The sequence below is a fragment of the Maylandia zebra genome, linkage group LG8, assembly GCF_041146795.1.
Source record: "Maylandia zebra isolate NMK-2024a linkage group LG8, Mzebra_GT3a, whole genome shotgun sequence".
Lineage (NCBI taxonomy): Eukaryota > Metazoa > Chordata > Actinopteri > Cichliformes > Cichlidae > Maylandia > Maylandia zebra.
Window position 1 is genome coordinate 26,858,197 of NC_135174.1, and position 25,016 is coordinate 26,883,212.

The 25,016-nt window shown below is 40.6% G+C and overlaps 1 protein-coding gene across 5 annotated transcripts in view; it reads right to left on the reverse strand.

The window, feature by feature from the left end:
• Positions 1-554: 554 nt before the first annotated feature.
• LOC101486561 (PH and SEC7 domain-containing protein 1) overlaps positions 555-25,016 on the reverse strand; it is a 99,895-nt gene continuing 75,433 nt past the window's right edge. For all 5 annotated transcript variants that reach the window (XM_004565889.3, XM_004565890.4, XM_076887717.1 and 2 more), the window contains 6 exons: positions 14,436-14,629; positions 12,166-12,236; positions 9,646-9,803; positions 7,986-8,130; positions 7,366-7,509; positions 555-7,277 (listed from right to left, as the gene is read on the reverse strand). In XM_004565889.3, the coding sequence (XP_004565946.3) occupies positions 7,014-7,277; positions 7,366-7,509; positions 7,986-8,130; positions 9,646-9,803; positions 12,166-12,236; positions 14,436-14,629 (976 nt within the window). In that variant the 3' untranslated portion in view covers positions 555-7,013. The remainder of the gene's footprint in view (positions 7,278-7,365; positions 7,510-7,985; positions 8,131-9,645; positions 9,804-12,165; positions 12,237-14,435; positions 14,630-25,016) is intronic.

Consider the following 25,016-nt stretch of genomic DNA (forward strand, 5'->3'; position numbering starts at 1 on the left):
TGCATTAGAGTGGAACTTGGACCAAAATGGCAAACTCCCCCAAGAGCCCCAAATGTGTACTTTGTGACCAGCTGGTTTTAATAACACTTAAACCCCTGTGAAAAGAGGGGTTGCATAGACTGTTAATAAAAGATGGCAACTGGCTAGATTTTTCAGTCATTTTCCCCTGGAGATGTGTTAATAGAGGCAAAAAACAGTACATTTTAGCTGATAACAGTATAATCAGCTCCTTGTGCACACCAGCGATGGATCTAATACCATAATTAAGATAAAAAGTACATCAACATAAACTCTACTCATTGTGTAAAAGAATCACCTGTTTTAGTGCTGTATTATATTAATGGGTCATTCAAACTCATATATTAACATGTACGCTGTCTTTTAATACTGCAGCTGGTCAAGGTGGAGCAAATTTTTAAAGCACTCTATTTTATAAGCACATGTTTTTGAAGTCTCACATGTGAAATTTGTACAGAAGCATTCAACTAATGCACACGACTAAAGCGCTTAAGTACGGCACTTTACATTCCACGCAATGATGTTCACACGTGCAGTAAACCTTTCAAAACACTTTTATTTTATCTCCTATGCTTCTCAAAGTGAGAAGCTCACAAACAACATTTCCTTGGTGAGTTATAACAAGGCAGTGACACATGTAGCTCACTGTATGTATAGCATAAAATGAACATCGCCTTATCTGCACCAGTCTAAAAAACACTGAGACGGATCAGACCAGACCTCTACATGTAAAAAGATTCGTATGAGCTGGCTCAAGTCTCTAAAACACGACAGCATACAACAGCATTAAATATAGCCATTCCCTTCATTCACATTGATTAAAAACAAAAAGAGAGAAATGACCATGAGCTCAAGGACAGGAAAAAATGCTGACCTACCTTATATATTAAGCCTTCTTTTAATACTCTAATCATAATATAAATGAAAGCAGGCCGTAATATCTCATGCTTTATTTACATTCAGAAATGAGGCTGTGATGTACAAGTGCACGCTGAAGAGACAGTTTGAGCTGCAGATATCCTACGTCTGTGAACACGGTGCAACACTTTGACATGAGTATCACGCAGGCGTCATCAAGGGGAACCAGGCATTTCTATGCTAACCAGTGCCATGGAGGACCAGCTGCTGCTCTGTGATGTATGTGAGTGGTGAGAACACATGGAGAGAGGCGGTGGGAAGGGGAAAACTTTGAGATACAGTGAAGACTCTAAACTTCTTTAAATCTGTACTGCATATAAAGCCACAGACGATTAAGTGACTGCTCTCACTGTTGTTGGTTTGGCTTTGGCACTTTATGGATCGCACTTCAGTGCAGCTCTTTATATCCCCCAAACAGTCGGTTAATAAATGGTGAAACTGATCTGGCCACAGAGTTGGCAATAGTATGGAGGCTATGTGCACCGATAACTGCATTAACGATAGCAAAACACAGCAGCTGATAGAGGAGTTCGACCTCAGTAAAGTAACATTGAGCTAATATTTGAGGTCAAAGCTGGCCTAGGACACTCTTGTGAAAGAGATTTTATGAGTTTAAGATTCACCACCAACCGGTTGCAGCAGATAGCCGCCCCTCCCTATGCTCTTCTCCCTCTAAGTTTCTTCCTGTTAAAAGGGAGTTTTTCCTTGCCACGTTTGCCAGTTTTTCCTTTCCACTGTTGTTGTGATTTGGTACTATATAACTAACATCGAATCAAACCGAGTTTAATTCTTAGTTACCTTTCAACTATTAAACTCTTTTGAATGTCAGCACTGTTTTTGTTGATTGAATGAAAGGCTGCCCGGGTTAAGGCATCAGATGAGGCATGCAGCTGATATGTTGCTTGGTTAAGGGTTAATTTTGGTTTAAATCTGGTGCCAGAACCAGTTTAGGATCAGTTGGGTGACCGCCCAGGGCCCTGCTGCTCTAACAGGTCAAATCATGTTGTCATTTATATTTAAAAATATAAATGTTTTTGCATCGAGTCTGTGGAGCCCTAAAACTTGAAAAAGATGATATTTATTGTTATGTTGTGCAGACAGCAGTGCTGGATTACCAAAATTAGGTTGAATGGGCCACTGCCCCAAGAGTCCCCAAACCCACGAGCTTCCAGGTGTTTCATTATTATACTCATATATTGGAGAATTTGCACCATTAACAGGGTAATCTGGCCTCTAAGCAAAAAATGGAGAGCTTCTGATTGAATTTCTGATCAACCATTTGAGGGCATATCATAAAATATTAGCATAAAGGTACGAAAAAGCTATTGAAAACTCTTCCCTCTAAAACCCAAAGAGATTTCCAAAGCAGAAAATCCTCACATTTAAAAAGTGAAATTTCCTTCAGCTCTCCTGTTATTTGAGCCTAGACATCAGAAGCAGCAGTTGACAGAGAAAACAGAAATTTGAATACATCTTTATAAAAATAGCACAAAATTCATGTGCAGTTTGGCTGCTTGTTATGAGACACGTACGATGTCAACACAGACTCACACACAAAAAACATTTACTTTTAGGGTAACATAGATAACAGTTTCTTGTGTATGCAATAACAAGAGATGTAGGTTTTCAAGATAAAATCTGACAAGTGTTTTCACATTTTATCTGTGTAGACCTATTATGCTTTTCCTTATTTACTGTTATTTATATTCTGTTTGAATGATAGATGCTCATATCAAACACGGACATAGTTTCAAAATATTTCGGCCATTATTTGTATAAATCAACCAAATCCAAAGTGGCTGCTGATACTCTTAACTCTGTGATTCCTAATGAGGTGATCTGAGCACAGAAGCCCCGCCCACCTGCTGTGGCATAAAGTGTTACGACAGGCAACCAATAAGGAGGAAGGTATCCTCTGTCTAAAACTGTTTTATTTTCAGACAGAAGATGCCTTCCTCCCCAAGGGCCCAGTATCAGCTAAACCAGGATTATTGTTGAGCTCTGGATCATGCAAAGCTACGCTAGTTAAGTCTAAGACTGAAGATATATAGCTTTAAATGAGCAGAATAGGTCAGTGTTAAGGTACTCATTGTAAGTCTGGCTGCTTATTGACAGTTTGGCCACATAACAGACAGCAAACATTACTAATAACACACAAGTATAAAGTCTGTAAAGTTACACGAAATGTACAGGAGGTCAGTTATGGCAACAATATACACATAAAACCTTTTAATACCACCAGCGCGCAAAGGTGCAGACAAGAGAAGCAGGCAATGAGCTTTAAATGAAATAAGCTGCTGAAAATTGGGCATAAATGTCTTTAAACTGCTTCTTCTGTCTTACAAAAAGCCCCCAAAGCAAGTAAAAGTGTCACATAAGACAAAGAAAAGACATAAAGGCTGATGACTTCTGGGGAGGATGCTGCCTTAAAATGACTCACATGACAGTCAATAACCAAAAATTCTGGGTAGATTCAGCTTTACGCTGCAGGTATCTACATGATTAACAGACTTACACCGTGACACGCTCAGGTTTTCTGAACTATTTAACTTCTGAATAGCCTGAATATTCAATCATCTGTTCTAGAAACTGTACAGCTTTAAACAACACATTTGGCGCTGGATAAAAGTCAGATGGTCTGGAAGGCTCTCTGCAGCCTTTCACATAAGCACACACTCCCAAAACACACTCAGACTTGACATCCGTAGTTACAATACAAACAGGTCCTATCTCATTTAGCCCTGCAATACCCGCCCCCACCAACCTGCTCAGGCGAGCGGGTGACGCCGTGCATATTCACTGCAGGTGCAGCAGGTGTGATTATGGCTGAAAGAACATGGGTGAATGCTGACAGCTCTCCCTGCTGGTTGGACGCTGGCACTGCAGCTGCTCAAGGTGTCGTTTTAAAGCCTGAGTAATAAATGGCTGTGCATTAATAATGCTATGAAGTGTATATGGCTACCAAACATTATGTGGTTCCATAATTAGATCAGTCCGCCCACACACAAACACATAATCACACTCACTCCTGAATAAGGAGTTTCTTTGTCTTCTTCTTTTTTACATTCTGTTTTCATTCTTTTTTCCATGCATCTTTTACAACAGTATCAGCCCTGATCCAGTTTGAATCGTGCCATTAGCTCATGGCAAACAATGAGACATTATAAGAGAGAGAAGCCGTGGCACTCAGAGTCCCCGGAGAGATACGAGCCAATCGTTTTGTTGCATCACACATATTAACGGTAAAGTTTTGCTGCTGTTTCAGCTGTATCCTGGCAGGAGGTTTATCTTCTATGTATTGTAGAAAAATGTGTGAGCACTTGCAGTGCTATTCAGTGCTCTGTTAGGATAATCAAAGACTTTTGTTTTTGTTTTTGCACTTTTGGATTGAGCCCTTTTTGAAGTGAAGTGTAAAGTCGCCAAACTTTTGAAGCATTTTTTCAAAATGAGATTTGACTAAATATCCAGTTTTTCTGTCTCTGTGACGCAATTATTAAATTTAAAGCCCTTTATCCTTTCATTTAGATTGCAGAGCTGATCTGGGGGAGTTATTCCACTTTCTGTTAATACTCCTGTAGAGAAATTTGATGCGATTCAGGAAGGAATGCAGAAGGGGCACTCTTGAGAAAGTCCTTAATGAATTAGAGGTAAAATTAATATGTACACTTGCTTCTAGACAAAGGAAAATACAAAACACACTTCTTTTAGTTTTTAGAAATATAGTACAGATAACATGTCTGCAAATAAAATATGCTTCCAATTTATTTTTCCAGAAAGACTAAAACTGTCAATTAACTGCTGACATTTTGCTAACGCATGCTGATTGGTGGGACAAGGATTCACCACAGACACGCTGCAGTCACTCTAGTCTGACGGCACCCATTTTAGAGGCTTCCTGTTTGAAATCAAATTCACAGATTCCATAAAGTGACTCAGGGTAGTTTTTACATCTCTAATAAAAAAAAAATAATAAGATAAAAATAGTAAAAAACTGAACTATAGATTAATCTCTTCTTTCAAAAACATAACAATAACAAATGTTTACACCACAAAATTTGCTGTTTTGGCCTCCGTAGATCCCCAATCATCATGGATTATCTCACAAGTGCCCCTATGAAACAGGAAGTGCAGAGACTATGAGTTCAAGTATTTAGAAGATCTTTGGATCTGCAAAATTTCATCGGTGTTGTGGCGAGTTTATCTACCGTACTCTTCATCGTAGAAAAGAGGAGAGTACTTTTCTTGGCTTATGGTATTGACAGCGTAAGTCTATGGTGGGTTAAACAGAGATGTTAACAGTGTTGGGTAGAAGGAGTGTAACTGTTAAACCTAATATTTTGACCGGTTTCTTTAAAAGTCCAGTTGATGCGTCTCAGAGACCACTAAATCAGAGTTAAGGCTCTCTCCCTAATTCATTTTATTTGGGGGGATTAATTAAACTGCCCGGGGGGGTGTTACCAAGCTGGCTGCTGACTCTCAAAGAACCTCGAGCATGATCTGTCTTTGGAGTAGTTCCCACTGGAGCTTAAATCCTCACAAGAATTTTCTTTTTACACTAAAATCCTGCAAAAAACTCCCCCTTACTAATCTTTGATAGACTTATTTTGATAATATTCATAAAGTTTGTAAGAAAAAATAAAATAATGTGATTACCAAGTAGCGATTTCCAGACTTGTGTGTGTGTATACCCAATGCAGCTTCTCATGAGTGTGCTGAATATATTGTAAATATACTGTCATATATACTACAATATATGGTGCGTTATATACAACATATCCTGGATGTTTACAAAGAGATATTTCATCATACACTTGACATACACATGAAGTTCAACACCAACAAATGACTGTAAAATACTGTAAAAATATCGAAAAACAAAGAACATTCAGGGTCTGTCCAGTGAGTCGGGTTTATAAGTACAGATGAAGATTACACGTGTTGGGTATGGCACTGGCATGAGGAGAGTGACTGAACGAACCTGCTCCCCACCCCTCACCGAGAGCAGCTTCTCCGCTCTCAGATTTTTGCCTTCAAAGTAGTAAAAAGCCCTAAAAGAAGCAGTGCTGGATGCAGGCATGCGGATCACTGCAGAAAACAACATTCGGCCAAGAAAGAGAACATAAGCACATCACAGGACAGAAGCAAAAAGCAAGAGATGCTCGAGTTCAAGTAGAGCAAAAAAAAAAAGAAAAAGACCTCTTTCTCTTTGTGTCATGCAGTGTTTGGCTGCATATCAGGAGGACTGTGAACTCCTGCTGACGTCGTCACCTCTAGTTGGCCGTCAGCGGCTAGAGAAAGGAGGAAAGACGAGCTGTACGCAGCGGCCACGTCGCATACTGCAGCCACACACTTATTTAACTGGGAACCACCTTCAGCGAAACATACAGGAGCTGAAAGCTGGAATTTGCAGCTCCTGTGTGGAATGTGAACACACCGTGGTGGAAAAAAAAGGAGCTGGAATGTAATGGCTCCGTAGACCTGGTGATGTTTCCTAAGTTTTTTGTTTTTTTTTAATTATTATTACAGCGCTTCACCTCAAGAGCAGCGGCAGAAATTCAACAGAAATCAAATCATCAGTCGTCTATAATGTGATGACAATTCAAAGTGTGTGTAAACATGTTTGGTCCCAAAAAACGGAGTGTAAGGTCAAGAAAAAAGGTGTGAGAACGCGGCCGGAGGTGCCTTGAAAGAACAAAAGGGGAAGAAAAAAGGAAAGGATGCTGGATGTAGGTCCCTGTGCGCTGCCCCGTCCGATCCGTAAGCAGCCTCTCTGCCTCACAGTCTGCTGCGGCACCCAGCGTACGTTCTCAAAGACACCTCGTCTGCAGATCCGTGACCTCCCAGCGCTCCCTCCCACCTCCTGCACTAGCCTGTCTGCCAGTCACAGGATCTGCACCTCCTCGGTTAGATGAGAAGATTGGGGTGCCGGGTAGGGCCTCGTGTTTTGGGGGAAGGCGTGGGTTAGACCCTCACTCCTGCTCCCCCCTTCAAGCAGAGCTCCAAACAAAACCTCTGCAGGGAGACAGCCTGCCGCTGGCAGTGCAACGCCGTGCCGCTCCCGGCGCCCCCGCCTCGTCTCACTTCTTGACGGCCTGTCGGTAGCTGTGTCTCTGGCCTTCCTGCCGCTGCTTGCTGCTGCAGCCGCTGGCTTTGCTGCTGTTGCCGCCGTCCCTGGTGCTGCTGGCCAGGCTGGCCTGGCTGCTGTCCTGCAGCGTGGGGCTGGAGTGAGCCCTCTGCAGCCCGTTGTCCTCCAGAAGCTGAGACTCGAATACAGACAGGTCTTCCTCGCCGCTTCGGATTTTAGCTCGCAGCAACATGACGTAGGTCCCGTACCGCGTTTTCTATAAAAAAAGAAAAGAAGAAAATCTAAATTTAAGGCGAGACAGTTTCATGTAAATACTCGATTCCTCATTCGTGAATCCAGCTCACCTCAAAGTCCAGGTACTCATCTCGCTGGCGGTATTCTTCCAGCTCGCGTCCTTTCACCTTGCGGTCAGGTGGATAAGAGCGCAGCTCAGCCAGTTCAGTGGAGATGGCTCTGAATCGAGCTTCATGGGACCTGACCTGCTCCTCCTGAGAGCACAGAGTTAAAACCAAGATTATGAGAGGAAAAACTTAAAACCCTGACCCAGAGGTGGAACTGATTTCCTGGTTGAGCATTTTATTGGCATGGTTTGGGTCTACTTGTATTTTTTTCTATTGCCACCGTAAAACAAGGGAACTGCTTTCATACCCCTGTTGTTTCTCACAGACAGTAATTATAAAGTTACGTTTTCCACCTGTGAAAGGTGAAGACAGCGTACAGTCTGCTCCTGTATTTGTGAACTAAGGTTTAACTAAGAGACCATGTGACTCCACGTGGAGTTCTTAAGCTTTTGTACAATCAGACTTTTCTTTTTCTACAACTTCAAGAGTCGCCCCCTGCTGGTCATTAATGGAGGCTTAGGCCACTTTAAACCACTTAAACAGAAGCTACGCCCATCTTTTATTTACTTTGATATACTCAGAGTGGAATCAGCCACCTGTCAGACTCATTAAAGTTAGGATACCTCGGACAGTTTCGACATCGTCCCCGGCAGGAGTGGCCGGCTGAACTTCTTCTGCGAGCCGATGGCTGCTGGAAAAGGAGGAGATGAGAACATGGCGGCCACTGTGTTGATCCGTGTGATCCAAGACTGCATCTGCTCCGCGTTCCTGAGATGATTAACACAGACGCACACACACGATTAATTACAAACTCCAAAACACATACAGTACAAATGCTTCTCCTCTGCGATGCCCGCTCACATCCGCTCATGGCTGGTTTACAACATCAAAGGGATAATTATCAGAGAAAGCAGCGCTGCTGTTAACAAAGAAATTATTTTGGAGCCAATTAACAGATGAGAGAGAGAAAAAAGTCCTGTTTTACATTAACAGGCCCATTAAGAGCCCGAGTAATATCAGATCGAATCAGACAGCATCGCTTAAATCATCAGGGAGAGACGGGCGGAGAGAGAGACGAGGAGAGGAGAAAGGCGCAGAGAGGGGTACAGTATCTGGGACAAATGCAAGCTGCAACTGGAGCACAGAGCCGGTCCTCCTGGGGCCTGAAACATGTGGCCAATCATGTGCCACTTCCTGGATCCTGCTAAGACACACACACACAGACACACACCTTCACCTTCATCGCGCATCCTCTCCATGTATCACTAATCTGTAAGCACATGAGTGCTGCTGAGGGTGGACATTCAGCTGTTATCAGCAGCACTATATGGCCAGAAATATGTGGACACCATAGTATTGTGAACCGAAACAGCCTCTACTCATGCCATCGGTTCAATAACCCCAAATCCCAGCTTTGGTTTTGTAGGATGGTTGGATTTTACTGATTAATTTTAAAGTGCATCTGGGTCAGAGCAGAAATGTTGACTCCTTTTAAGCCAGTGCACAGCCTTATTCTTCAGGTGGATCTTTCTGTCTGTTCCAAAAGGCTGGGCAAGGGTGTAATCAGGGTCCCCGGCTTTAAAAGGACCTACCTGAGGAGCAAAGGCTTGAAGAATGATTTGCCTCATAAAACACACCTTTACTGACTTCTATTTTATGTGATACTGCATTTGAGTTTCCTTTTAATCATGTTTTATAGCCCTTTTTACCATTTATGTATTGTTTTCGATTGGCACTTATCTTCACTGTGCAGGGTTTGCGACACCTCTCGCACTATGGTAGCTGGAATAGACTCCAGAATTAATCACGTAAGTTCATGACTTTATGCAGTTCAGATTTCCACGTGACATGAAGTGAAACAGAACAAAGGCTGAAAGCAAGTTCAGGCTTGCAGCTTGAGCTGTGCTGTGTCACATACCAAACCTCCTCCCCCCTCTGGAATATCAGCGCAGCTCTTTGCTTGCATCGCTTCCTGCAGAGTCAACCCCTCCACCACCCCAACATCCACCAGTATCTGTTCATGTGGGCTCATGTAGTTAAAAACAGGGGTGTCCACATACTTTTGATTGTTCAGTGTAACATTGCCAGAGACGGCAAGTCAGCACTAAGAGAAGAGTGGAATAAAACATGGGTGTTTCTTATTTGTTCTTTTTTTTAGCTGTCTGAATTTTCTGCTCTGCTGCAGATGTTGCACAGCTGTCCACGCTGCTCAGCGTGGGAGCTATAAATCGTACAGCGTGTGCGTTTGTTCAAGCTCAGCGAGAAGAGCATAAAGAGACTCACGGCGCTTGGAAGAGATACACCCTCCAGTCCGCCGTCCGCAGGTAAAACACGTTGGGTCTCTTGCTGTAGTCTGAAGCTTTCATTGCCAGAGAGTGATGGATGGACACGGCGTTCTTCAGGTCATCATCAGAGAGCTGCTTATCGGGCCTGTACTCCCCCTGGAACGACAGGTATAAAGGAGAATGGTGTGTTGCGGTGCAAACGCTCATTAAAGATGCTGACTATGATCATATTTTATTGGAGGAGTGGGTGACGCTTATACACATTTACATGAAGCAACTGATATTGCTCTGAATGCGAGCTCTGTAGGCGTCTCTCATCAGGTTTTTTTTTAAATTTTAGAATAGAATAGAATAGAATAGAATAGAATAGCCTTTATTGTCATTGTACAGAGTACAACGAAATTGGAGTGCCACTCCCTTGGTGCAAGTTTCAATAATAAATATAAATGTAAAATATAAAAAGTACAAAAAAAACAATCGTAAGTACTCAAACAATAGTATGTACAATATATACAGGATAGCAGCATTAATATGATGACCGTATGAATAGCAGCATAATATAATGACAGTGACGATATGGAATAGGTTCAGTTTTATTAGTTTTATTATTCTATTAGTTTTATTAATTTTGAATTTTTAGTCTAGTTTTAATTAGTTTCTTGTTGTTTGTTGCAGCTATGCAGAGATCAGTGCCTCCTCAGGCAGGTTGTATTGACCTTATTATTATTATTAATACTTAAAGTAGTTATTTCCTACATATTTTTATTTATTATGGTTAGTTTTGCATGTACACAATCACCATTCGATTTAGTTTTGATTTTCTTTAAAGGTCTAGTTTTCTTTTCTTTTCTTTTTAAATTTCTGGTAAACAATATGTGTTTTAACTTTTAGTTTTAATTTTTTAAGTTTAGTTAATTATTAAAAAATCGTTCAACAGTAAGAATAAAAATATAAAATATATATTTGATACCTTATTTGAGTTGAAGATATTTTGGTTTCATGACAGACGTATACGTTTTCGTTAAGGAAGAACAAAGCTGTGGACATAAACTTCTCAAATTATTTTTAATTTGATAAAAAAGTTATTTTTTAAATATTACTTGACTCATACCTCAGCTAACTTTAAAGGCTTGAGTTTTGACAGTTCTCATATCTAAACTGAAGCACTAGTGGAAGATTTTTTTACCACGACAAAGTCTGAAACAATTTAATTTAACTTAAAAACATCTAAATTAATTATTTTGATTCGAATGCATACGTCTACAAATCACAGGGTAATCAATAACCAAAATATACTGACAAAGTTTCACGTTCTCCATTAAGTTTTTATTTGATAAAGCGGATCTCACAAAGGTTTATTAGATGTTATTGTATTTACTTATGCTCACATTCACCCCTACAGCCAACATTTACCCACCAGTTAAGCTAACATCCATGTTTCTAGGAGAACAAACAAACTCAATACCTGGCTGCTGGATTTGAGCCTGAAATCTTCTTGCTGTGGGTTTGAACCACCGCACCGCCCTAGGCCTAAACGTGCTAATGGATATTATTCCTCCACATCACATATGTGACCTTTATAAAAAGTAAATATTTCCACACTTTTAGTTCTATAACAATGGCATGAAAACATAATTAATAGCTCTGCATATAGCATAATTAGTCACATGTCAAAAAAGTGTTTAATTACAAGTTTATGTTATTGTCTAAAAAAATAATAACTCTATAAAGCATTATTATCACTTTGACCTTCAAATTAGTCTATTGATCTTGAAGGAGAGGTCAAAGGTCACTGTAAATCCTTACACAGGACTTGTGTTGACGACACACACCACAAGAATCATGAGCCTTGAATTAACCTTGAAGACCTTAGTGAAAAAACCTCCGTAAAAATAAAGTTCAGTTATTATTTTAGAGAACAGAGCCACAGCATCCCTACAGGCACAATTTTCTCTGCATTCAGGGGGAATTTGGAGCAGCAGTGGCCTGTTATGTTGGCAGAGGTTACCCAGGCCCACCGCCGCTCCGTATGGGTCCTCTGCACGGTGCCAAGGCCCGGCCTGCACGAGGACATTATGTCACAGCAACATGTATTCGTGTAAACAGGAAGTAGGCACCAAAACGTGACTCTAAAGGACAGATTGCTTCTTGAGCTGTCAGTGCAAAGCTGCTGCTTTTTTCATTGCTGATATTTTGCTTAAATAAATCAATAAATCATCTTAAGAGCTCGTTTGCAGGCAGGCAGGTAACATTTGGTGCAGAACTTTTTTGTTGTTGTTGGGTTTCTAAAGAGACGTTCACCGCAGGGATAAAGATCCACCTTCTGTTAAAAATCTGCTGCTGGCATGAAAGTAAGACAGGATGTTTATGGAGATGCAGTCAACCGTTCTTTAAAAGGTTGAATAATGAATATCAAACAGTGGCTGTTGCAAATTGTTTCTCACTCAGCCCTTTAGATTTTATTTATTTATTTAGTTAGTTTTTATAGCTAAACATATGTCTACTGTGTGAAACTTACTTTTTGCAGGTAGAGGATTAGCCCTTTAAGGATGGCATAGAAAGTCTTCCACCCTCTCTTCCCTCTCGGTGCTGCGAGGAGCAGAAAACATTAAATGTTAATTACAGACTTCCAGTCATAGATACAAAGTTACATCGTGCTCTTAGCTTTGCAGCACTAAGTCAGAGGTGCATCCAGGAAACCTTCAATCAAAACTGCACATGTAACCCAGTGTCGTCTGCTCCCAGATAGTCCACACATTAGGTTATAATCTGGGCCACTTATGGCACTTGATTTTGTTTCGTTGTTTGGGCTAGCTGTGGCCTAAAGGTCATGAGGTGGGCTCGACTTGAGTTACAGGAACTTTTGGGGAGAGCTGACACACCTAACATTTAACCCTTATACTGTGAACACACAACACAGAAAACTGCCAGTCTGGGGCACACTTGTTGCTATCTGTGTTGTAGTGGCTGTCCGCATAATTAAATCCAACACACAGACTTCCCTGCCAGAACATCACAGTTATCAGTCTCACATTCATCTGGTCTATTACTGACATATTTGAAAATCTTGTTTGTGCCACTCTCATAAACATCTTTATGACTGCGTGCTACAAAGTGCTTCATGCAACACGCCTCATTCACACCCATTCATGCAAGCCCGTTTTTCCATGCCTTTTCTTACTTGGTGATTTCTATCTAACATTCACACACATTGACACTCTGATGGATGCATCGGAGAGCATCCATCAAGGGTTATTATCCAGTCTGCGTGCCAAAGGATACTTGGCACGCAGACTGGAGCAGCCTGGGATTGAACCACAGCTCCAGCCACCCCACATTACCCACACTTAGCTGAAAGTAATGCACTCTAATCACTAATCTGTGATTTCCCTCAACTAAATCTGGTGTATAATTTATATATTATATTGTATTTTTGGTGTTTTTCACTGTAGTGAGAGGCCCCAGTCCTATCTCATCTCATATGGATTTGATTTGTGTTTTGAGGGCCCACCCATATTTGATTTGACCTATTTATCTAGTTTTAAATATTTTTAACCTTTATTTAACCAGAAAGTGACTGACCGAGTGCTCAGTGTTGAAATAGGTGGCATTACGCTAGCATATTATTAAATGGTGGGAGTAAGCAGAGATCCAGGAGAAAACCCAGGTAAACATAAAAGCCTCCTGCCGAGGCAAAGGTGCAAACTGCTGATATGTTGACATGTTTTAGTGCCTAGACCTAACCAATATCAGGTGCCTTCAACACAATTCAGAGAAGTTGATAGGGATGCAGGTGGACACAGCCATGACCTGCTGGATCACTGACAACTGTGATCTGACAGACATCTGCATCACCCGCAGAAATCCTCAGACTCTGTGGGGTGTGTCAACAGGGGTGAGGAGACTGGAAACTGGTGAACTCCACTGTTTTCGAGTGGTGCAGTAATAACAACCTCCTCCTGAAACGTAGCCTATATTAAAGAGATATGCCTCCAAAAATCTGCCACTAAGCTCTGCCAGATCCCTGCACTGAAAATGTAGCAGACTCTACTTTTTGAGAAAGCTTAGATGTTTTAATGTATGCAGTAAATTGTCATCAAACTGAGTGTTTTCAGCAGCAGGCTCATTCAACTCAGTAAGGTACAAAAAGACTAGTGTCTGTCCAGGTGGAGGACGCTTGCACTGGACAACGCACACCCTAATTCTCATGTTCACACTCTTCCCTACAGGGAGAGCCTAAACCTAACCAACTGGTTTTGGAGTGAAAACCTATCTAATGTGGAACCTGGTGCATCAAGGCACCAGCACCAACGACTAGCAGCAAAGTACATGCTTTGGGGGGAAATCGCACTTAAACGGAGGTCAATATTGGTTACTTTTTATGTATATATATTCATAATATGTGCAAATGATTTCATCTGATTGTGACTCATTAATGAAGCGAATAACGGAGGTCTTTGCTTTCTGTATTTCCTCAGATCAATTCATTGTTTTAAATTCAAATACCAGCCTAAATGTTGTTGAATAATAAAGCTTATTTTAAAGACATTTGAGTGATTAATGTGACATTTAATGCTGGTTGTTTTTCTTGGAATTAAAGCATTAAAATCCCAAATCCTCAGCATGTGTTAGTCTGTGCCGTTGAAGAAAAACCATCTCGCTTTGGAGTACAAACACTCCACACAGGATGTGCTCTACATGACATGACCTACAGTTTCACTTATGATGCTCTGGGCAGCAGCCAAATGTTTCAAAGCATTGTCTAAATCTGAACTTTGTAACTCGTACTTCTCTTTCCGTCTGAGTCGGCGTGGACTTTGCGAACCAGGAATCCGTTCTTGTACAGCAGCATTCCGGTGGGCTGCAACTCATCCGACAGGGGCTTCCCGCTGCTGCCTACCCTCTTCATCGATCTGGAGGAGTTGGAGTCACACAGGCTGTCCCCGAGCTCTGAAAACGACTTCCGCAGCTCTTCCTCATCCCTATGAGGAGAAAAAAAAACAGTTCAGACTCCATGGTGATCAACACTTATGTGTCATGTCTCATTAGCATCGCGAATAAACACATCATCATGCATCCTGTCCATTTGCCTCACACTCAGCACAGGACATGAGGTCCGGAGATTTCACACACGTACACATGAGTAATATCGCTGTCCGCTGCTGGTGTCTTGGCACAGCTTCTGCTCTTCAAGACATTTACAAAGCATCATCTCGCTGGGGGAAACCAGAGCGAACAAAGTTTTCTTCAAAGCTTTAATTGTGTGTTTTCCTCTCGCGTTCTCGCTGTGCTCCTGTTCTCCTCAGAACAGAAGTCCACTCTCCTTGATCAAAAAATACCACAGGAAAAGAGTGACACCATCTATCTTGCTCCTGCTTTGAGGTGAAAAACAGGGGCATCTTTACCCAGAGGGACAGCTGCTCTCAGAGATGCCGACACATCACACAGAGGATGCTACAAAACGCTGAGGCTTTAAAGGCTCCTCAAAAAGCTAAGAAAGCATAAACCCTTATTCTGTTTTTAAAATGTAAAAATCTCATCAAGCTGCAAAGTCATTCAAATTCAAGATTGAGCATCAAAGATTTTTTTACACTTAATCTCTGGAAGACTGCATCTTTGTTCTTAAAAAAAAAAGATTTTCATTCAGTTTTTGCTGTTTAGTATTATTCATATCACCCTATTGTTTGGCTGAAAACACCCTTAAATAACAGATTTCTTTTCAATCAGTTAAAAATAAATGTTAGTGCAAAATATTTAACAAATAATTACGTTAAGAAACTGAAGTTTCCTTGCTATACAAGTCTGAGAACAATTTTTCTGTTACTAAAAATAAAATTCCAATTGTATCATTCTTCTTCTTCTTTTTCAAACTGTATTTAAAAGATGACCCTAGTGGTGTCACTCACTGATGTCAGCAACTTCAAGTCTCAGCATCAGCATTTTACCTGCTGCCAAGCTGAAGTTGGAGCTAATTAGCTTGCTTTTCAAATTGCATCCATGAACTGTAAAACAAAGAGGGAAGAAATATCTGGTATTTTTGTCACAGACCAAAAAAACTACACATATGCACTCATTAAAATGAGAATACAGACTTTTTGGACTGATCTCTGCCACACAGCAGCCATATTTCTTGTTAGATAACTGCTATAAAACTGTTAGATATGTTGGGTTTTCTCTTTCATCCCTCCCTTGTGTCCCTTTGCATGTTTTTCTTCCTCCTCTCGCTGCACAGATCAGCTGTTTTCCTACTAAGTCACACACAACTTTCCTCTAAGATCGTGGGCTGTTTGTTATCTTTGCACTCCCTCTCACCCACAACCCCTTTCCAATTAGTTTTCTTTCTTTTTTACTGCTTCTGCACCTTCTGTCATTACACAATCATTATTTCATCTGCACGATCACGCAGATACGCACTACAGCCTCACAGTGCACACAGACATAAAGGACTCACACACACACACACACACACACAGGTGTGCACATATAATAATATCGCTCATATAAGTTAATGTGCACACGTGATCACACAACACCAAGCACCACTCGGATCTATGTATTTGCACTTTAATGGAAACTCTCACCACACACTTTCTTACACCCAATGGAAGTGTGTTTTTTCTCATTCACACACAGCGCTCAACATTAGCTACACACACACACACACAACTATGGGCACACTAAGGTTTATCACATGGAATGTGCATGGTGCTGGCTCCATGTGACCTCAGGCAGATATTATTTTATTACAAGAGACTCATAGACCTGTCACAGCTACAGATGTGCTCTCAGCCTGCTATAACCCCAGGCAAAGGGGAGGAGCAATTTTAATACATAAAAATGCTAATTTTACAATCACAGGGTAGATTTCTAATAGTTACATCATTTATAGGTAGCAAAAAGTTTTGTTCTGTCAGTGTATATGGCCCAAATGTTCATGACCCCTCGTTCTTCCACGCTTTTTTTAGTGCACTCTCTGAATACCAAGGTTGCTCATTTGTTCTCAGGGCCGACCTCAATTTTGGACTAAATGAAGAAATGCAGGAACAGCTCTGTTGGCAATCCACAAATATAATTAAACAGTACGTGTGCGATTTCGGACTTTGAGATGCATGGTGTTTCCTTCATCCTTCACCGTAAGGAATATACTTTCTACTCTCGTCTTGATTATTTCCTAGTCAGCAGCTCACTGCTGAGTGACACTTCAGGCACTGAGATAAACCCTATAGCAGAGATCATGCTCCTGTGTTTTTTTTTAATTCAAATAAATAAAGAGGTCACCAAGTAAAAACTAGAGATTTAAAGATGAAGGTTTTATTAAATATTTTTAAAAAGAGTGGGCTTTATATTTAGACTGCCTGGATCATGAGCATCTGTTCTCTGGGAAGCAGGGGAAGCTGTGATGAGAGGTAAAATAATTTCATTCACATCATAAAAAAGAAAAGAGAAAACAAATATATTCAGGAATGAAAAGAAATCATCAAATCCTTAGAAGAAGCATACGTGTTGTCGCAAAATATGTAAAGCAACACTAGACTTAAATGAAATTTCTAGCTAACCAGTTAAAACTAAAGAAAGATTGAATAAAAACTTAAACTGGGTCTGGGAAAACAGTATATGTGTCACGGTCCTGGGTCGTTTAACCCAGTGCTTTGAGCTTTCTTATATTTTGATATTCATTGTTTATGTTTAAGTCTTAGTTATCTTAAGCTTGTTTTATTTTGCCTGGGTTGCCCTGTTATAGATCATTGTTTATTAGATTCCCCGTGTTTAAGTCTCCCTCACCTTTCATGTGTCATCAGGTTCGCGATGCCATGTCTGCATCTCGTTATGTTTCCTGTTTTATTTTGAAGAGGCTGGTTGTCCCATGTTCATTGTGCTTAGTTTCACTTCCCCTGTGGCGTCATTATGTTCATTCCAGTCAGTCTGCTTCCCCGTGTGTTTCCACTTCCCCTGATCACCTCCTGTGTGTATTTAGTCTGTGTGTTTTCATTCATTCCTTGTCTGGTCGACAACATAACGCTTCTGAAATCATCAGATCAAACGCTAGCATTGGATTCACTGCTGACATCAGGTGAACTCCAGGAAGCCCTGAAAAGTATGCCCAATAATAAGGCTCCAGGTGCAGATGGATTTCTAGCAGAGGTCTATTCTGGACAATTCTGGCAGCAGTATTCTGAAGAACATCGCAGGAAATCAAGGAACATGGCGGACTACCACCAAATATGAATTCTGCCAACACTAGTCTCCTGCTAAAACCAGGCAAAGACCCTGTATTTCCCACCAGCTGTCGCCCAAACCCTTTATTAACGTTGACCTTAAAAGAGTCTGGACAGCACTCTCAAAGAGATTAGAGACATAACCCCCCTCATAATACATCCTGACCAAACCGGTTTCATAAAAGGTAGGCACTTATCAACAAGTACACCTAGATTACTTAATCTGATAGACTATTCATGTAGTAAAAACACTGAAACTACAATATTGTCTCTAGATGCAGAACATCCTCCAGCTTCTGTCTTCAAAGGGGCACCAGGCTCTGCTTCACTGTTAGCATAAAATGCAAGAACGTAGATAAGTAATAATAAATCTATATTTGGATGATGTGTTACTTTTTCTTCAGGATTCACAAACCACTTTCTCTGAGAAAATGACATTAATAAACTCTTTCTAAAGAGTTTCAGATTATTCGATGAATTAAACATTGAGGGGCTGTGCTGACGGCAGCTGTGGGTCGTCTGCACCATGCCGCCGCCCCTCACTTTGCCCTTTTTCCGTCCCCCGGTCTTGTCCGTTACGGTTGTAATAATACAAAGTACAAAATCCTATTAAAGTTCCAATAAAATATGACAATTATAACAAATGCCAGGCTTGTAAACATATTTATTTCTGCTGTAAATTTGGGCCCTTTAACACTGGAGTCTATAGAGACTTCCTACAGGAACCAGCCTGAGCTGCAGGTTTTGGTGCTACCAGCCTCGTTTGTCAGACATTGATTCTGTTGTTTGACCTCCTATTGCTGTTACTACTTTGATCGTTTTCAGTTAGAGGTTTGGTCCATATTTCTCTAGTCCACATTACTATATGTTTATTATTGCCAAGGATGAAAGCAAAGGGTCTCTTGCCTCTTGCTGCCCTACAGAACTCACTGAAGCCCATTGGGGTATACACATACTCATAGAACTGGGGTTACATCAGTAACAACGACTTTTCTAGCGGCACTTTTATGCAGAATATTTTCCCATGGCCGTCATTCCCAAATGGACAGCTTATAATATCTCAAGCACACATTTAAATTGGAACCATTTTCCATATAAATAACCCGTCTTTTCATTTAACTGCTCATGTTACTTTAATGAAGTTTTAATAATTATTATTATTTAATAATAATTTTCATCCAAACCTTTAGAAACACCTCAAATGTAGACCAAATTTATTGTAAAACTGGAAGCACTGTGTTGTCTCAGAGTGTTGTATCATACACCAGGCTTACTCCACCCTTTATTAAAATGAGTTTATGGGCTCGGAGTGTTTTTGGTGGATTTGAAGTTTTGGTGCAGGGTGCACATCGCTCATTAGGAACAGGCCTTGAGGAGCCATCTCTGTAAATGAGAAACCTGAGAAGCTGCTGAGTCGTCGACTGCAGCTTCATTTCTTTCTAACTACCCTCGTGTGAAATGTGTTTCTGAGCGCTGAACTTCCCAGAAAAAAAAGAGTCTCAGTCTGATTAACAACTGAACTCTTCACCCAAAAAGATCAGGTCTGTTTACTACCCACCAACCTTTTTTAAAATGTGTTATTTGGTTTTCTTTTACTGCTTTAAGACATTTTTCTGTTTCATTTTATTTTCTAATCTACTTTTTTCATGTATACCTCTTTTCTTTTAAACATACTGTATTTATGTTTGTATTTACTTATGTTCCAGTTAAACAAATAGTATATAGTCTGTATCGTCTTTCCTATATTTAAAAAAAAAAATTTATTCAAAAAGGGCTAGAAGTTATCCAAATAAAATACTTAAAAAATGTAATTCAACCCTTTTTTGAACAAAACAATAATTTTATTTTCTTTTTAAAAATATTTTTATATACACATTTTATTTTATTTTGAACAGAATTCCTACAGTTTGCCTCTCGTCTTGTGTGTCATTTGTTTCTAATTCTAATACAATTTATTTTGAATTTTCCTATTTTTAATTCCTCATTTGACAGGTTAGAATATTTTTTGCCAGTATGAAAAAAACTAACTTTTTATGGTCATATTCACTTTTGTTGTTGTTGTTTTTTTTGTTTATCGTTGTTCATGACAGACAATTACTATTTTCTAAATATTCAGTTTGTAAACAAACCCAACAATGCATGTTGCTACAGCAGCGATAATCCCATTCTCTTCTAAATAATCCTTGACAATGCACTGCATGCATCTTTTGGTGTTTTAAGTGGATTTGTCACATTAAAGAGATGATAGATGCTTTAGGCTGCAGCAGTGAGCCTCTCTGCATCCACCCAGCAAGGTAATATGGCAATTCCACTTGTTACCTCACCAGGCGGCACCCATGCAAAAGTTCAGCCTGAAAATAGAAAATGGCTGTGTGCCGAACCCCCCGAGACCACGCTATGAGTAACCAACAGTACATAACAGCAGTTAACCCCATGCAGGAGCCGGAGAGAGAAAGAGAAGCAGAGACGGAGCCAATGAGCATGTAGCCTGTTGCCTGGTAACTGCTGGCCTGCCTGAATCCGTCTCCACACAGAGACAAAGTGGAAAGATGGAGAGAGAGAGGTGGAGGGGGGTGGATGAGTGGAGGAGAAAGATAGAGGAGTGACAGAGACGGAGGGGGGAGAAAAGACAAAGCTGATCGTTCTCAGATGGCAGAACATTTAACATGAGTGAGAAAGAAGGTGAGAAAGAAGAGAGGAGAGGAAAAGATGAAAGGGAAAACGGGAGACAAAGGATAGGGCTGAGGGCAGAGATGAAAGGAAAGAAACACAACAGAAGGTAAAAAGATGACAAGAAGAGGAATTCTGGCGAAGAATGGAAAATTTAAGGAAACAAAGCAAATATAGTAATAACAGTGAAGGAAAAAGAAGTCCAGGAGAGGAGGTGAGGAACAGAGAGGGTAAGAAAAAAAGGAAATACAGCAGTACTGTATTTAAGAAGGAAAATACAACAGAGGTCAGCAAAGGAAGGACAAAAGAAGGGCAACATGAAAGATGAATGAATGAAGACAGAAACAAAAACAAAGGGAAAGAACAAAAGGCAGAGATGAAGAGATGACAAGAAACGGAACAGGAAAACTGAAGAAAGGAAAATAAATAAAAAAAACTATAACAAAGGGAAAAAAGTCTAAAAGGAGGAGGAGTCAGAGGTAAAGGGAAGACATGAAATTAGAAAGGGAAGGAAGGAAAAGGAAAGAGATCTGCTGTGTTTCACTGACTATGAGTCACTGTACCAAAACACTCCAAACACAGTCAAGTGAAAAAGGACAATAATTCATAAAAAACACTCTTATAGGCGGCAAAGCATTTCCTCATTCACACAGGCTTTAAATTACCTGTGCAATACCCTCAGACAAAGTCTTATTTTGAAAAGATGGGACTGACCATAAATGAGTTTTTGTAGCCTCTTCATTCTTTTCTACTTTGACAGACAGACATTGACAGACACATGCAGTCCTTCCTGCAGCGCCCCCGGTGTGTGGATGTCTGCATTTACAGCTTGTTTACATTTTTTTTAAATAAAAAAAATTAAGTGGTAGGTATTCCCCACTCCAGATGGGACAAATACATGAAATGAGTTGGAGATAAAACGACTTTTTGCATTAATAAAAGTGTATTATACTCCCCAATTCAAATTCAAGGCCTTTAAAAAGTTTTATTCCACTACCAAAAAGTCTTCACTTTCATGCAAGAGAAGCTTTTTTTTAAGTGTATAAAAGGAAAAAGCGGGAGGAGACAAAGGCTTTCTCAGGTTCTGAGCCTAAACTGTTAGAGTAAACAAGACGCCTGGAATTACAGACATATTTCATTCAGTATCACAGCATCAGGTGTATGCAGGTGAGCGGTGACGGCTGCAGACAATAATAAGACACGATGATTAGAGCCAGCGAGGACATAGGAAAGCTGAGATTAACAGAATAAAAGGAATAATAGAACAGGAAGGTCTCATCTCCCTGCCTCACTTCATGTACAGCATGCTTCATTCCCCCGGCTCATTATATCCTACTATCCTGCCATTCTTTTCTATCCAGGGATCCACTTCCCCCCATATCTCCGACTTGTTGCGTCTCCCTTTCACAGCACAATGCCCACCGCCTCTCCCTCTGCTCTCTATCCACCCCCGCTACTGAATGAGGAACCATGTGTATACGTCTGTGTTGTATCTGTGAGCGAGCGAGTGAAGAACATGTGGGTGCATCCAACTGCACCGCTGAGAGTGGCCATGTGCACGTCTCTCTCTGCGGGGGTGTGAAATAACATCCATTGCAAAAGAAAAGAAAAACAGAATAGAGCACAAACACACACCTGTGATGGGACACTAGATTTCACATAATCGCAGCGAGTGGTTTGTTTTAGAGTGTGAATATCACGCGCAGAGAAGGGTTTTATTTTAAAATAAGGGAGTAAATTAGTAAATCGATACTGGAACAAGCTAAATATAGAAAAGAACTGCAAACACACAAACCAGCCTGTATAAGAACAAACAGGAACAAGGTTCTGCCCCCAGGGCTCGATCATTACGCTGTGAGCTCAGTAAGCAGCTTTAAAAGGTGTCACTGTAGCTCAGGAGGTCATCTGCTTATCGGAAGGTTGGTGGTTCGATACCTGGCTGCTCCGGTCTGCGTGCCAAAGTATCCTTGGGCAAGATACTAAACCCAAGTTGCTCTCTGATGCATCCATCCGAGAGTGAATGTTAGAAAGCACTTAGGTAGAAAAAGAATGGGAAATGTGTTTATATAAATGAGGCATATTTACAGGTAGAAAAGCACTATATAAGAACCAGTCCATTTATCAAAAGCACAGAGATAATCGGATATAATCCTAATTCGGACACACCCATGGCTCATGAGCTAGTTTTATCCTAAAAATGTGTTAACAGAAATTCCAAATCTTTCCAGGGATGGCAGGTTGGGAAACTTTGATGTTATTTATGTTATTTTTATTTGTGTTGTTGCGGGTCCAGCGACAAACTCTCCACAAAAGATGGTCTGATTGTGAAGCTAGTGATGGTGTGCTTTAAGCCTGCATTCTTTCTAATGGCCAGCAGGGGGCTCTCAGCTTTGTCAATCAGTGACCTCAGGAAACACTTTCCTGATGAGTTTATGATATTAGTCACTATTTTTAAGAATTAGCGAGTAAAACATGCTTTTGATGTTGCTCCTTGTCACACCTGGTTTAAAAAATGCTGACCATGTTTATATGAAAAGGTCATTTCATGCCCGTCTTATGCAGTTGTGGTCACAAGTCCATGATTATGAATGTCATGGTAGTTTTGGGCTTTTAATGATTTCTTGGAGTGCTTGTATGGCAGAGTTTAAAAAAACAAGAACTGGGTGCATGAGTTTGAATTCATTTTTGATTTTGTCTAATCTACACAGGCTCAAATATATACGTGGAGGCCCAGTAACATGTGGCTAAATGTCCCTTAGCAACAGCATTCATGTCCATTATGAGTGGATGTAAACTTCTGTATGTATTGATAGGTCTGTGCAGGAGCACAGAGATTCACAGATGGTGCAGAGGGAGATTGCTGCAAACATTTAGAAAAGATCCATGAATATTAAGTTTCTTGCTTCGCTTTCTTCTGTTTGCATTCAAGGGTTAAAGAGGCAATTTTTCTTTTATTTTTGAGCAGCGACACTTTTATCATTTAGGACAAGACTGCAGCGACTTCAGCTCACCTTAAGTATAATGCTTGAGTTCCCAGAAATGTAAATAAGCACACAGCCACACGGACCTTAACATCTGCAACACATCTGTTTGGCCCTAATATGTGATGTAAACAGAGTATACTGATTAGAATGAGGGTAATGCTCAGTGAAAGTAAATGTGATTCTATCCAGCTTGCTGATTATGCTAATGCGACAGCTAGTATTCCTGTGCAGACATGTGGCTTTTTCTTCATTTTTATAGCGCTGACAATCTCGGTCTGTTGTGAAGGCTTCTCCTCTTCCTGCCTTTGAGGAAGAGTTGTTAAATATCTATTAGACCCAAGTTCAACATGAACAACTCAGTTGCATTTGTGACCGCAGAGCAATGCAGACACACCAGCTTACAATGACATGGATTCAGAGCTGTAAAATAAATAAAAATTTGGTTAATTTTAAGTTTAACCGCAGTTTGAAGGTTACCAATCAATGAGCCAGGCTCCGAGAAAGATTCCTGAATATTAAGGCGGATGAATCTTGTCCATAAGTGTCAGAGTTCCAAAGCAGATTCCATTGCAAAGATCTCTGCCGGCTAAAGCATTAAAAATGAACAACAGACTTCTGTGGGCTGAATCTCTTCATCTGTAACCGGTTTTGTTTGGAGGTGGATTCTCCTTCGCTCTGTGGTGTTTACGTGTCTAAAAATGACATCTCTTCTATCCCAGCGAGGCCTCCTGTGCGGTGGCAGTGTTTAAATAGCTGTCTATATGTCAGCGGAGATGTTTGAACTGGATTGCCTGCCTCTCTGCGGATCTCCTCCGCAATCTGCTCCTCTGACCACTTTTGTTCGGCTGCTTCGGGAGCGCTGCAGCTGCTATTTTTGGAAAGGTAGTGGGAGGCTGTGGTCGCACCTTTGTACAGGATGCAGGTAAAGAGACGTTGAAATGGAGCTGCCTTGTTCTCGTTCTCTTTTGAATTTTTTTTCTTTTGCTTTTCATGCATCCAAAATGCAACATGTTCACAAGCATACATGTGATTTCTGCCTATACATACACTAATGTGTGCATTTTATCTGCCTGTCACTGTGTGTGTTTGCTGCCGAGAGAATGCAGGGAGGAAAGAGCATCGTGGTAGCTATGGAGTCGTATCCATGGTGCCGTAACTATGGCAACAAAGCTTGGAAAGCTGGCGACTTAATTGGCATCTCTGAGGCGCCGTGGAGCTGTGATCCAGAATAGCAACCCTTGACACACTAATGTTTCCTTCACATGCCAAACAACACTAGCGTCATCACTGAGGATGCAAACAAGCTGATCAATATCCCGTATTGTTTCCTGCCCTCCAGTCTGTGTGTGAGAATAAAAAGCACAGAATGTATGGAAGACTCAAACTACCAAAATCGAAATTGGAAAAGCCAATAAATAAAGAATAAAAATAAAAAACAAAAGAAGTTGTTAATTCATTTTAAAAACATGGAATAAATTCATATTAATTTTGTGTTTTAA